This window comes from Homarus americanus, unplaced genomic scaffold, assembly GCF_018991925.1.
Source record: "Homarus americanus isolate GMGI-L3 unplaced genomic scaffold, GMGI_Hamer_2.0 scaffold19269, whole genome shotgun sequence".
Classification (NCBI taxonomy): Eukaryota; Metazoa; Arthropoda; class Malacostraca; order Decapoda; family Nephropidae; genus Homarus; species Homarus americanus.
Window position 1 is genome coordinate 120,001 of NW_024757143.1, and position 15,650 is coordinate 135,650.

General features: G+C 48.7%; 1 protein-coding gene and 1 pseudogene across 1 annotated transcript in view; both read right to left on the minus strand.

Annotated features, from left to right (window-relative positions):
• LOC121857386 (discoidin domain-containing receptor A-like) overlaps positions 1-15,650 on the minus strand; it is a 71,530-nt gene that overhangs the window by 14,528 nt on the left and 41,352 nt on the right. Inside the window, exon 2 of the mRNA XM_042353407.1 lies at positions 918-2,940. Coding sequence (XP_042209341.1) covers positions 918-987 — 70 coding nt within the window. The 5' untranslated portion in view covers positions 988-2,940. The remainder of the gene's footprint in view (positions 1-917; positions 2,941-15,650) is intronic.
• LOC121857387 overlaps positions 1,326-15,650 on the minus strand; it is a 117,291-nt pseudogene continuing 102,966 nt past the window's right edge.

The window sequence follows — 15,650 nt, forward strand, 5'->3', positions numbered from 1 at the left end:
TGGTGGTGAGGGGAGGGAGGTATGGTGGTGATGGAGGGGATGTATGGTGGAGTGGAGGGAAGCATGGTGGTGATGGAGGGAAGTATGATGGTGATGGAGGGAAGTATGGTGGTGATGGAGGGAGGCATGGTGGTGATGGAGGGAAGGCAGGTGATGGAGGGAGTGGCGGTGATGGAGGGAGGTATGGTGGTGATGGAGGGAAGTATGGTGGTGATGGAGGGCGATGGTGGTGATGGAGCGAGGAGGAGGTATGGTGGTGATGGAGGAGGTATGGTGGTGATGGAGGGAGGGTATGGTGGTGATGAAGGGAGGAGGTATGGTGGTGATGAAGGGAGGAGGTATGGTGGTGATGAAGGGAGGAGGTATGGTGGTGATGGAGGGAAGCATGGTGGTGATGGAGGGAAGCATGGTGGTGATGGAGGGAAGTATGGTGGTGATGGAGGAAATATGGTGGTGATGGAGGGAAATATGGTGGTGATGGAGGGAGGTATGGTGGTCATGGAGGGGAGGTGATGGTGGTGATGAAGGAGGAGGTATGGTGGTGATGGAGGGAAGTATGGTGGTGATGGAGGGAAATATGGTGGTCATGGAGGGAGGTATGGTGGTGATGAAGGGAGGAGGTATGGTGGTGATGAAGGGAGGAGGTATGGTGGTGATGGAGGGAAGTATGGTGGTGATGGAGGGAAATATGGTGGTCATGGAGGGAGGTATGGTGGTGATGAAGGGAAGCATGGTGAGATAGGGAGTATAGGTATAGTGAAGGAGGGGGAGGAGTTATGATGTGAGAGAGAGAGAGAGAGAGAGAGAGAGAGAGAGGAGAGAGAGAGAGAGAGAGAGAGAGAGAGAGAGAGAGAGAGGTAAATAAGGTGAAAGAGGTTAGTGTAGGGGGGGGGGCGTAAGACAGAGGTACTACTCACCAAGATGGAGGCAGCAGGTGGGGGTGAAGGCGAGGCAGCAGAGCAGTAACAGTAGCAGTTGAAGCTCCATGGTGACGGGCCGCCACCTTGAGATGGTAGTTTTATCTAAGTCTTCTGAGAACGTTCACTCCTGGAGGGTTCTAAGTGAACGTCAGTCTGAAAACGTTCATCTAAGCACTTCACTGGATCACCATTCCCAGAGGCGCTTCAATCCTACTACCCGACTTTTTTTTCTTTTAGGTCATTCCAAAGTAGTTTAGTTTTAATGATGATCTTCATGGAGATCTTAGACGTAACACAAATTCTCCAGGACAGTTTCTATCAGTACTCCCTCCATCACCTCTCAGTGTCATCAACCAACCTGTACGTGGGAATGTGTTTAATATATTTTTTTTACGTCCGTGCCCCCTATGGTAACTGCAACAGCTGTCGACCATTGACTCTCATCTGCATTTAATTTGCATAATCAGAGTAATGCGTATAGACGTATGCTTCACCCCGGCCTTTAACTACGAGGAGGGATTATCCATCTGTTAGTCACTTAATTCCTTGGAGTATCTGATTAAAATTAGACGAATAGTGAGTTTCATTCTTCGTAAATATCCTTTAAGAGATCTTCACTCCTCACCTGTAAAGCTCCGTACCTGTATTTCTTAAAGGCATTTTGGTGTTGATGGACCGTTTATTTCTCGTGTTCTTGCCTCCAGCACTAGTTTATGTGTATTACGCCGCCGGGCACTAGTTTGTATATTACGCCGCCGAGCACTAGTTTATGTGTATTACGCCGCCGAGCACTAGTTTGTGTATTACGCCGCCGAGCACTAGTTTATGTGTATTACGCCGCCGGGCACTAGTTTGTATATTACGCCGCCGAGCACTAGTTTATGTGTATTACGCCGCCGAGCACTAGTTTGTGTATTACGACGTTGTAGGCAGTTTTTTTTTACAACAGGAGCTACTTCGTTTGATCCTGCTCGTGACTGTATCACCTGGTGGTTGAGAGACACGAGTATGTTGAAGAGAGAGAGAGAGAGAGAGAGAGGGAGATGAAGAGAGAAAGATGCACAGACAGAGACTGAGAGATGTACAGAGAAAGAGAGAGACGCAGATATCTAGAGATAGAGAGATACAAAGAGACAGCACACAATGTTTTAACTACAGTAATCAATCGACTACGAAGTGTTTTTCACCAGTCGAGTCATCTTCTAGCAGTACACAGTGGGTAATAAGGCAGACGAGAATATGTTGAACAATGTATCTCTCGAGTTAAGATCACTATGAGGTCCTGAGCAAGCAAGAACACATCACCAAGATCACTGATAAACCTCTTCCTCCTCCACACCATCATTAAGGTAACTCAGTCTTATCATTAACCACGGGAGCGTAAGATAAGGCATCACATAACTTCATATAATCAACAATATTCACTACTTTTTCTGATATTACGTCACACGGGACTCGCTCATCTTATTCCCACAAAACAATTCGATATCCTCATCAGCCAACGTGTAGATCATTCGTCTATGTAATCTTCACTATATTCTGATACAAGTTTAGGTGGGTTATGAGTCCTTCCATATCCCAGGTAAGATATTATGTTTCTTTATTCGTTATATAAGCCATTTTAGATGTAACTTTCACAACGTTATTGATAAATGTTCAGATTCTGTGTCGTTCGCTGACACACTTATTACCGTATCGTGTGTGTCTGTGTTTGTGTGTACTGTTCACCAAGTCTTAAGTCTTAGTTCTAGACAATAACTCTTTGAACATTAAGAAAGACTTAAGGTTTTTTTCTTAATGTTTTTTTCTGTGTTCTTAAGGCGTCGTTGGTGGTACTGTCTTCACTGATGACAACACTGGCCAACTCTAAACACAGTATAGCTATTCAACAGTTTTCTGACTATCCACATTATTAACACCAGACGATCCTTCGCCAGGCTAGCAGCGTTGTCTCGTAGGATCAGTTGAGGATTTAGGATATTCTTGTTTTTCCTTCAGGACATCGACGAGACAAGTGGATCTGTGATGGAGAAAAATAGAGAGGAATTTAACGCTTGTAGAAATTTATATGTGTGTGTGTGTGTGTGTGTGTGTGTGTGTGTAGCAGCACCCACTTAGTGATGTACGCAACCATCTCCCACGTTGTAAATTACCACATTAGTTCAGGTGTATTACCACAGTCGTGTTAGTGTCAATCAGACGCCAGGTACAAAAATAAACAAAATATTTATAAATGGTTCAAATAAATGATGGTCATGTTAGGTTGTTTACCCAGCGTTTACCACCTGACTTATACGTGAATCATATTAATGACCTGAAAAATATTTAAGTCTTTATAAATACAAAACAAATTTAAACATATTTTATAATGTAAATAAAACTCAATCATAGGAATAAAAGTGACTGTAATCCACGCTTATATTCTGTAAAAAATAATGTAACTGTTTACTAATATATATATTTGCATAATTCATGGAGACACGGTGACGAGGCTGTTGGTGGAGTCTCATTACTTATCCTCAGATGACACACGTTTATATATAGTGATGGTGGTGATGGTGGTGATGGTGGTGATGGTGGTGATGGTGATACAGTAAGGTGATGGTTATAGCAAGGTGTGTGTGTGTGTGTGTGTGGACCAGGTACTGAAGGAAAGGTTCTTCCTATCATCATTACTACTGTTGTTATTGTTGCTCAGTGTCAGTGCCTCTGTGTCTGAGCTCCAGCCTCAAGGCACACCTATGATTGACTAATATGACCCAGCAGGTAAATCGCCAAGATGAGTATTTTCCCTCATCGTTGTGGAGCATTATGGCTGCTGGTGTTGTCCTGCTGACCGAGTGTTTAATGTACCGTCTTGCCTTCATCCTCTAGCTGCTGACCGAGTGTTTAGTGTACCGTCTTGCCTTCATCCTCTAGCTGCTGACCGAGTGTTTAATGTACCGTCTTGCCTTCATCCTCTAGCTGCTGACCGAGTGTTTAGTGTACCGTCTTGCCTTCATCCTCTAGCTGCTGACCGAGTGTTTAGTGTACCGTCTTGCCTTCATCCTCTAGCTGCTGACCGAGTGTACTGTCTTGCCTTCATCCTCTAGCTGCTGACTGAGTGTTTAGGTGTGTACTGTGTTATATAGGGGGTGGGGGAGGTGGGAGGGGAGAGGGTAGGGGAGGTGAGGGAGAGGTAGGGAGGCAGGAGAGGTAGGGTGGTAGGGGAGAGGTAAGAGGTAAGGAGAGGTAGGGAGGATGGAGAGGTAGGAGGGAGGGAGAGGTAGGGAGGTAGGGAGAGGGCAGGGGAGGTGGAGGGAGAAGGAGGTGAGGGGAGGGTAGGGAGGTGAGGGAGAGGTAGGGAGGTGAGGGAGAGGGTAGGGAGGTGAGGGGGAGAGGTAGGGAGGTGAGGGAGAGGTAGGGAGGTGAGGGAGAGGTAGGGAGGTGAGGGAGAGGTAGGGAGGTGAGGGAGAAGGGTAGGGAGGTAAGGGAAAGGTAGGGAGGTAAGGGAGAGGTAGGGGGAAGACAATAAACCTTCAATAATGAGAGGTTATGTATCACCTTAAAACACACTCCAGGTAAAGTTCATCACCATCATCATCGCCTCTGTGAATATCTACCTGCCACCTAAGACACTACTCCAGGTAAAGTACATCAAGGTAGAAATGACTAACAATTGTGTGCATATTGAGCAAGTCGAGTCACCACTTTGGAGATAAAACAGGTATTATTAGAGTCAACTGGCCGTAGACAGGATATGAAGAACGACCCTTGAATGGTGTCCAGGTAGTGGTAGTGGTTCAGTATAGTAGAGGTGTGTGTGTGTGTGTGTGTGTGTGTTTGTGTGTGTGTGTGTGTCATGACTTGTACAGCACACACTCACACACGAGAGTAATGTCCTCTTTAGGTCAGTGATCTTGTGTTCTTGTCTGTTGCAGTTATGAAGAACAAGTGAACAGGTTGTGAGGCAAGAACGTGACCGTTTTGTTCTCGTTTGTTATGTGACTTAAAAGGCAATATAGAACTGGGAAGTAAGAAATACTTTTATAGCGAGCGAGTAGCGAGCGAGAACAACAACAACAACAACAACAAATAAATAACAACAACAATGAATAAATAAATAAATAAATAAATAAATAACAATAACAAATAACAACAATAACAATAATAAATAAATAAATAAATAAATAAATAATAACAACAATAATAACAATAAATAACAACAATAACAAATAAATAAAACAATAACAATAAATAAATAATAACAATGTAAATAACAATAAATAATAAATAAATAAATAAATAAATAACAATAACAATAAATAAATAAATAACAACAATAAATAACAATAATAAATAATAAATAATAAATAATAACAAATAAATAACAAATAACAACAATAACAATAACAACAATAACAACAATAAATAAATAAATAAATAACAACAATAAATAACAACAACAAATAACAACAACAAATAACAATAAATAAATAAATAACAACAACAACAACAACAATAAATAAATAAATAAATAACAACAACAACAACAAATAAACAACAACAAAAACAACAACAACAAATGTCAAACAAATAAACAAACAACAACAAATAAACAACAACAACAACAACAACAATAACAACAAATAACAACAACAACAAATAACAACAACAAATAAATAACAACAACAAATAAATAAATAAATAACAACAATAACAACAACAACAAATAACAACAAATAACAACAATGATGATGATGATGATGATGATGATGATGATGATGATGATGATGACGACGACGATGACGATGATGATGATGATGATGATGATGACGATGACGATGACGATGATGATGATGATGATGATGATGATGATGATGATGACGATGACGATGATAATAAAACTAATAATAATAATAATAATAATAATAATAATAATAATAATAATAATAATAATAATAATAATAATATATGCAGACAATCAATATTCATGCTCAGCTCTTCTTGTACATCTTCCCCTCAATAATGCTCCAACTTTGTGTTACACTGTCCTCTATATCTCGCTAAACTCCCATCCTCTTCTAAAAGGTTGAAAAACTCTCCCATAAAACGCCGACATTAATTCTAATTTCCTTACCTACGACAGTCCAGGATGTGAGACATGATAAACTACCCTTTAGTATGCCTCCTCCCATTTACCCCTATTCCTTGGCAGCTCCCCTTAACCCCCCTACAAACACGACTGTAACACCCCTTCTCCCCCCTTAAGGAAGGATGTCCTCGTCGCGGTGATAGCCAGATTATAGCCCAAGAGTGACTTTACTGGCGCGATAATAGCCATAATCTCGCCATCGCCCCGCCAGCCCGCCGGGGGTGTACAGCGCGTTTACGCTAGGGAGGGAGGAGGTGGCGAGTGAGAGACGGGTAAGGTGCCTCCCCGTCCCTCAGGGCTTGTTGAGGAGGTGACGCCTTGTTGGTGCCGTGTGACGCTGTTACTCGTGGTGTTACAGCGGAGTGTAACACTGTATGGGGCGTTATAGATACATGATGGGTTTTATTCTACAGGTTAAGTATTATATAACTGCATGTGAATAACAGTGTCAGACTCCCGTAGATCATGTCTTACCGAGCCTCGATAGGTTCACCAGCGACAGATCTCACTATTGAGTCCTTCTCTATTTAGTAATGAAGAATTTAAGAGGCTAAGACCTTATTACGTGATCATAGAGAAGAATTAGGGGCCACAGATCTTCTTATCAGCCTAATGAAGAAACACTTAATGGTAGTAAAGGCAGTTCAACAATATTAGTATTAGTATTAGTATAAGTATTAGGAATAGTATTAGTATAAGTATTAGTATTAGTATAAGTATAAGTATTAATCAAGAGTCGTGGTGTTAGTGTAAACATGGTGTTAGTGAGGGTCCCTGAGGTGTTATGGGAGGGAGGGGCCCACACAGCTGTCTCCTGCCTCTTGGTGTACCGTGCTGATGGAGTAGGACTGTGTGTATACCGCGATGGTTACTGGGAGGGAGGGAGGGATGGGAGGGATGGGAGAGAAGGAGCCAGTGAGGGTGGGAAGGAACAGACACAGAGAAGGGGATGGAAAAGAGAGATGAAAAAGGGGGAACAGGAGAGTGAGGTAAGAATGCAGACGGGACGTAAAAAAGGAATGAGAGAGAGAGAGAGAGAGAGATGAAAATTACAGCCGGTAATAATCACAGCTTATCACGCGAGATATCTAAAACGCTTATTGAGATCTTATCAACAACGTCTTCGTGAGGCAGCGACTAAAAACCAGTTAACAAGATAAAGGAAAGAAAGAAAGAAAGAGAGAAAGAGAGAAAGAGAGAGAGAAAAAAGAGTTCTCACGAAGTCAGTTTTACATGAGAAAAAACAGAATTAATAATATATAACCCGTATATATATATAACTGACAATAATATATAACCCGTATATATAACTGACTTAATAATATATATATATATGCTATACTATACTGTACTCTGTGGCGACCTGTAGTGTAATGGTCAGCATTATCGCCTCGCAAGCAAGCGGACCTGAGTTCCATTCTCGGGCAGGGTGATACTATGGGCAAGTTTCTTTACGCCATTTGCCTCTGTCTGCTTGGATGTTAATCGGTTTGCGGATCGTGTTCCAGGGTAATGGTTAGCCAGTGCAGTTGGTGAGATGTCCGGTCTTCTCGGACTATTCCTTGACACTGGGTGATGCAACTCGCTAACTCAAGGTGTGGTTGTTGTGTTGGCGACAGCTTCTACACCTTAAACACTGGGTCATGCAGCTTGTTAACTCAGGGTGTGGTGGTTGTGTTGGCGACAGCTTCTACACCATGAACACTGGGTCATGCAGCTCGTTAACTTAGGGTGTGGTTGTTGTGTTGGCGACAGCTTCTACACCTTAAACACTGGGTCATGCAGCTCGTTAACTTAGGGTGTGGTTGTTATGTTGGCGACAGCTTCTACCTATGAACACTGGGTCATACAGCTGCTCATTAGCAAGAATTATGGTTGTTGTGTAGCGACAGCTTCTACCATGAACACTAGTCATGCAGCTCATTAACTCAAGGTGTGTGATTTGTTGTGTTGGCGACAGCTTCTACACCTTTAACACTGAGGCCATGCTGGCATTGCTCAGGGTGTGGTTGTTGTGTTGGCGACAGCTACCACCTTAAACACTGGGTCATGCAACATTGTAACTCAGGGTGTGGTTGTTGTGTTGGCGACAGCTTCTGCACCATGAACACTGGGTCATGCAGCTTGTTAACTCAAGAGTGTGGTTGTTGTGTTGGCGACAGCTTCTGCACCTTTAACACTGGGCCCATGCAACCTTGTTAACTCAGGGTTGTGGTTGTTGTGTTGGCGACACTTCTGTAAACACTGGGTCATGCAGCCTCCAACTTAGTGTGTGGTTGTTGTGTTGGTGACAGCTTCTACACCTTAAACACTGGGTCATGCAGCTTGTTAATTAATGGTGTGGTTGTTGTGTTGGCGACAGCTTCTACACCTTAAACACTGGGTCATGCAGCTCGTTAACTTAGTGTGTGGTTGTTGTGTTGGTGACAGCTTCTACACCTTAAACACTGGGCCATGCAGCTTGTTAATTAATGGTGTGGTTGTTGTGTTGGTGACAGCTTCTACACCTTAAACACTGGGTCATGCAGCTCGTTAACTCAGGGTGTGGTTGTTGTGTTGGCGACAGCTTCTACCCTTAAACACTGGGTCATGCAGCTCGTTAACTCAGGGTGTGGTTGTTGTGGGCCGGCCATCCTCGTTACACGAGGGGTAACCACTACTACTTACTATACTATACTATATAACACAACACAGTATATCAATTTAATGTTAAAAAATCATCTTTTATACCAAATTTCATAGAACAGGACACGATATATAGGAATAATTAAGGATGTATTATAGCAGCAGCAGCAGTATCACCCTCACCCCACACGGAGGCGGCATTCTCTTAACACCCTAACGTGTGTGTTTACCCTTAGATCAGACCTTAGAGCTTGTCCTGTATAGTGACACCGAGCACAATAAACTCCCTCCCGAGCCTTGACTGTGGGCGGCCCGCGCTAACTCTACTGAAAATATACAATGTTGTGGTGGAGGGGTGAGAGGGAGATAGGGGTGAGAGGGAGATGGGGTGGAGAGGGGGATGGGGGTGGAGAGGGAGATGGGGTGGAGAGGGGAATTGGGGTGGAGAGGAGATGGGGGTGAGAGGAGGATTGGGGTGAGAGGGAGATGGGGTGGAGGGAGATGGGGTGGAGGGAGATGGGGGTGGAGAGGGGATGGGGGTGAGGAGGGGGATTGGGTGGAGAGGGGAATTGGGTGGAGGATTGGGGTGAGAGGGAGATGGGGTGAGAGGGGATGGGAGGAGAGGGGAAGGGAGAGGGGGATTGGGGTGGAGAGGGGAATTGGGGTGGAGAGGAGATGAGGGTGAGAGGGATTGGGGTGGAGAGGGGATTGGGGTGGAGCGGAGATGGGGTGAGAGGGAGATGGGGTGGAGAGGGGGGATTGGGGTGGAGGGGATTGGGGTGGAGAGGGAGATGGGGTGGAGAGGGAGATGGGGTGGAGAGGGAGATGGGGTGGGAGGGAATTGGGGTGGAGAAGGAGATGGGGTGAGGAGGAGGATTGGGGTGGGAGAGGGAGATGGGGTGGAGAGGGAGATGGGGTGAGAGGAGATGGGGTGGAGAGGGGGATTGGGGTGAGAGGGAGATGGGGTGGAGAGGGAGAGGGGTGGAGAGGGAGATGGGGTGAGAGGAGATGGGGTGAGAGGGAGATGGGGTGAAGAGGGGATTGGGGTGGAGAGAGAGATGGGGTGGAGAGGGAGATGGGGTGGAGAGGAGGATTGAGGTGGAGAGGGAGATGGGGTGGAGAGGAGGATTGAGGTGGAGAGGAGATGGGGTGGAGAGGAGATGGGGTGAAGAGGGGGATTGGGGTGGGAAAGGGAGATGGGGTGGAGAGGGAGATGGGGTGAGAGGGAGATTGGGTGAAATGGAGGATTGGGGGAGAGGGAGATGGGGTGGAGGAGGGGGATGGTGGAGAGGGAGAAGGGGTGGAGAGGAGGATTGGGGTGGAGAGGGAGATGAGGGTGGAGAGGGGGATTTGGGTGGGAGAGGGGATTGGGGTGAGGGGAGATGGGGTGGAGAGGGAGATGTGGGGTGGAGGGGGGATTGGGGTGGGAGAGGAGATGGGGTGGAGGAGGAGATGGGGTGGGAGAGGAGATGGGAAGAGGGGATTGGGGTGAGAGAGAGATGGGGTGGAGAGGGGAGATGGGGTGGAGAGGAGGATGAGGTGAGAGGGAGATGGGGTGAGAGGAGGATTGAGGTGGAGAGGGAGATGGGGTGGAGAGGGAGATGGGTTGAAGAGGGGGGATTGGGGTGGAGAGGAGATGGGTGGAGAGGAGATGGGGTGGAGAGGGAGATTGGGTGGAAAGGAGGATTGGGGTGGGAGAGGGAGATGGGGTGGAGAGGGGGATGGGGTGGAGAGGGAGAAGGGTGGAGAGGGAGGGTTGGGGTGGAGAGGGGAGATGGGGGTGGAGAGGGAGATGGGGTGGAGAGGGGATTGGGGTGGAGAGGGAGATGGGGTGAAGAGGGAGATGGGGTGGAGAGGGAGATGGGGTGGAGAGGATGGGTGGAGAGGAGGATTGGGGTGTAGAGGGAGATGGGGGTGGAGAGGGGATTGGGGTGGAGAGGAGATGGGTGGAGAGGGAGGGGGTGGAGAGGGAGATGGGGGAAGAGGGGAGATGGGGTGGAGAGGAGAGAGGTGGAGAGGAGGATTGGGGTGGAGAGGGAGATAGGGGTGGAGAGGGGAGATGGGGTGGAGAGGGAGATGGGGTGAGAGGAGGATTGGGGTGGGAGAGATGGGGGTGGAGAGGGGGATTGGGGTGAGAGGGAGATGGGGTGAGAGGGGGATGGGGTGGAGAGGGAGATGGGGTGGAGAAGAGGATTGGGGTGGAGAGGGAGATGGGGTGGGGTGGAGAGGGGATTGGGGTGAGAGGGGGATTGGGGTGAGAGAGGAGATGGGGTGGAGAGAGGAGATGGGGTGAGAGGGGGGATTGGGGTGGAGAGGGAGATGGGGTGAGAGGGAGATGGGGTGGAGAGGAGGATTGGGGTGGGAGAAGGAGATGGGGTGGGGAGGGGATGGGGTGGAGAGGAGAGATGGGGTGGGAGAGAGGATGGGGTGGAGAGAGGATGGGGTGGAGAGGGGGGGATTGGGGTGGGAGGGGAGTTAGGGAAGAGGGAGGATTGGGTGGAGAGGGAGATGGGGGGTGAGAGGGAGATGGGGGTGGAGAGGGAGATGGGGTGGAAAGTGGGATAGGGGTGAGAGGGATAGGGTGGAGAGGGGATTGGGGTGGAGAGGGGATTGGGGTGGAGAGGAGATGGAGGTGGAGAGGGAGATTGGGGTGGAGAGGGGATTGGGGTGAGAGGGGGATTGGGGTGAGAGGGAGATGGGGTGGAGAGGAGATGGGGTGAGAGGGGAGGGAGAGGAGATGGGGTGGAGAGGGAGATGGGGTGGAGAGGGATTGGGGTGGGAGAGGAGATGGGGTGGAGAGGGAGATGGGGTGGAGAGGATTGGGGTGAGAGGGAGATGGGGTGGAGAGGGAGATGGGGTGGAGAGGAGATGGGGTGGAGAGGAGATGGGGTGAGAGGGAGATGGGGTGGAGAGGGAGATGGGGTGGAGAGGAGATGGGGTGGAGAGGGAGATGGGGTGAGAGGGAGATGGGGTGGAGGAGGGGAGATGGGGTGGAGAGGGAGATGGGGTGGAGAGGGAGATGGGGTGGAGAGGGGATGGGGTGGAGAGGGAGATGGGGTGGAGAGGGAGATGGGGTGGAGAGGGAGATGGGGTGGAGAGGAGATGGGGTGGAGAGGGGGGATTGGGGTGAGAGGGGGATTGGGGTGGAGAGGGAGATGGGGAGGGAGAGGGAGATGGGGTGGGAGAGGGATTGGGGTGGGAGAGGGGATTGGGGTGGAGGAGGATGGGGTGGGAGAGGGAGATGGGGTGGAGAGGGGGATTGGGGTGGGAGAGGGAGATGGGGTGGAGAGGGAGATGGGGTGGAGAGGGGATTGGGGTGAGAGGGTGATGGGGTGGAGAGGAGATGGGGTGGAGAGGGGATTGGGGTGAGGAGGGGAGATGGGGTGGAGAGGGAGATGGGGTGGAGAGGATTGGGGGTGGAGAGGGAGATGGGGTGGAGGGAGATGGGGTGGAGAGGGAGATGGGGTGGAGGGAGATGGGGGTGGAGAGGGAGATGGGGTGGAGAGGAGATGGGGTGAGAAGAGATGGGGTGGAGAGGGAGATGGGGTGGAGAGGGAGATGGGGGTGGAGAGGGAGATGGGGGGAGAGGGAGATGGGGTGGAGAGGGAGATTGGGGTGGAGGAGATGGGGTGGAGAGGGATTGGGGTGAGAAGGAGATGGGGTGGAGAGGGAGATGGGGTGGAGAGGAGATGGGGTGGAGAGGAGATGGGGTGGGAGAGGGAGATGGGGTGGAGAGGAGGATTGGGGTGAGAGGAGATGGGGTGGAGGAGGGAGTTGGGGTGGAGAGGGAGATGGGGTGGGAGAGGGAGATGGGGTGGAGAGGGAGATGGGTGGAGAGTGGGATTGGGTGGAGAGGGAGATGAGGTGGAGAGGAGATGGGGTGGAGAGGAGGATGGGGTGGAGAGGAGATGGGGTGGAGAGGGAGATGGGGTGGAGAGGAGGATTGGGGTGGGAGAGAGATGGGGTGGAGAGGGAGATGGGGTGGAGAGATGGGGTGGAGAGGGAGATGGGGTGGGAGAGGAGATGGGGTGGAGAGGGATTGGGGTGGAGAGGAGATGGGGGGTGGAGAGGGAGATGGGGTGGAGAGGAGAAAGAGAGAGGAGATGGGGTGGAGAGGAGATGGGGTGGAGGAGGGAGATGGGTGGAGAGGAGATGGGGTGGAGAGGGAGATGGGGTGAGAGGGAGATGGGGTGAGGAGATGGGGGTGGAGAGGGAGATGGGGTGGAGAGGGAGATGGGTGGAGAGGAGATGGGGTGGAGAGGAGATGGGGTGGAGAGGGATTGGGGTGGAGAGGGAGATGGGGTGTGGAGAGGGAGATGGGGTGAGAGGAGATGGGGTGAGAGGGAGATGGGGTGGAGAGGGAGATGGGGTGGAGAGGGGAGATGGGGTGAGAGGAGATGATGGAGAGGGAGATGGGGTGAGAGGAGATGGGGTGGAGAGAGAGATGGGGTGAGAGGAGATGGGGTGGAGAGGGAGATGGGGTGAGAGGAGATGGTGGAAGAGGGAGATGGGGTGGAGAGGGAGAGATGGGGTGGAGAGGGAGATGGGGTGAGAGGGAGATGGGGTGGAGAGGAGGGGGTGGAGAGGAGATGGGGTGAGAGGAGATGGGTGGAGAGGAGATGGGGTGAGAGGGAGATGGGGTGGAGAGGGAGAAGTGAGGGAGTGGAGAGGGAGATGGGGTGAGGAGATGGGGGAGGAGGGGTGGAGAGGGAGATGGGTGGAGAGGAGGGGTGATGACGGTGTCAGGAATTTAAATTTAAGATTGTCTTCGATCAGAAGTTAGTTTATAGTGCACCCAAACTCAATGGAGAGCAGCACAAAAAGTTTTACAGAGTAGAAGCCACAAAGGGTGTTCATCAGACCCCAGTGGTCAGGAAGATATTGACGGATTGCTCCAGCACGTATGTAGTTCAGTATACAGGAAGACAAGATATCATCTTGTCATCAGAGATAAAGTGCTGTGCCTTTGTATACACAGTGTGCTTGGATTTGTCCCTATAAGGTTCTGTTTTATCACAGTATAAGACGTAGTGTTGGAGTGTGTGCCACATGTCTGGCCACACTGCCAGGTACTTACATCCTAACCTTAGTCTAGCGGTTACAAATATCTTGTAATCTAGTGATCTTGTTACTTGCTCCAAACTCATCGGTAAGCGTTTTCTGACAGTTTTAAGGTTCTTTAGACAGTCCCAGATTGTACCTCAACATTGTCATTGGGATGAGTTTAGCTAAGGCATCACCTCTATCATGCCCACTAATGACCATGTGAGAGGGGAGCCACAGCAGCCTGTGTCTGGCTTCAGAGACAAGGGGTGACAATCTGAGTTCAGGGTATCAAGAGCAAGTAGTGAGGATAAGGAGTCAGTGATGATGAGACTGTCAGCGTCTTCAACAAGTTTCAGGGCTGTGAGGCGGCAAATAGTTCAGTTTGTAGAGGATGACCTGTTACTACTCCTAGCCCTTTCTATTACATTACCGTTAGGCTGAGTCACAATGACACAGCACTTCCAGCCCTCCCACAGGCAGTGCAAGAGAGCCGTCAGTGTAGATAGTCTGTGTGATGTTATTTTCAGAGGGGTGAGGCAATGTAGCTGTGAAGGGGTGAGGAGAGGAGGTGGGGGGGAGGGAGGGAGGTGAGGGAGTATAAAGGAGTAGAGTGTGAAGGTGATGAATCTACAAGTGGAGGAGGAGGAGGAGGAGGAGGGTGAACATCATGGTTGTTTGCTTCCATCAGTGAAGTCAAACACGGCGTGTGTATTGATGTGTGAAAAAGAATTGCTTGCAGTCGTGTCAAAAGTCAGATTTGTAAAGATAACACAATTATTTGCATTTGTAAGAGAGAGAGAGAGAGAGAGAGAGAGAGAGAGAGAGAGAGAGACATGACAGCAAGAGTGTAAAACATCAAAAACAATGAGGGCGGAGTCTCTACTCCTCAGTGAGGCAGGAGGTCGGGAACAAGGTTGAGGCGTGAGGCCACTATCAGCCTTAATGTTCTGCTGAATTATACAACTTTTTTTATTTAGGTTTATATCGCATAACTCGTGTCCGCCTCGTGACGTCACGCTTTCCCTGACCTCTAGCCTCAGCTCGTTAGTGTAAAATATGGTCTGGCACCGCCGCTTGACCTCAAGAGGCTCTACAATAGACTAGGTACGCGACCCATGACCCTTAGACAGTGACCCGAGAGTCGTGGCGTTTTCCGGCCACCGAGAGGGTCAGCGGGAAGAGGGAATTATTGGAAAATTTCGGGTCGTAAATACGTAAAGGAACGACCAGTTGGGCTGTTCCCAGGCTAAAGGCACGACGGAGTGGCTGTAACACTGCAAGTTTTCTCGAACTGGTTCTGACTGAAGATGTTTATTTATATATATATATATATATATATATATATATATATATATATATATATATATATATATATATATATATATATATATATATATATATCTGTACTATAGAAGGTCACTTTACGTGCTGGTACAGTGGGTCAAGATACAGTAACAAGAAACACAACATTAGGTAAGAAACAGCACAACAGGTCAACTGATCCTGAACCAAAATAGAGCCAAATTGTTCACCTTTTTGTGAGTTACCTGGACACTAATTGTTAGGGATTATTGTAATTTGGTAGTAGTCACATATCCAAAATAAGAAGTACTAAGATTATCATGTCACAGTAATTATATGTTTAACAGAGAGAGAGAGAGAGAGAGAGAGAGAGAGAGAGAGAGAGAGAGAGAGAGAGAGAGAGACCACCTGTTTGCTCCACTCACCATAAACAAATATAAACATTTAACTCTCCTCACCCATTACCCATCTGTCCTCACACACCTGTCCCTCCGCGCTCACCTCCTCACCATTACCTCCATCTCACACCTGTCCCTCCGTCACCACTCTCCCTCACTCATTACCTCCATCTGTCCCCCTCACACACCTGTCCCTCCGTCACCACCTCCTCACTCATCACCTCC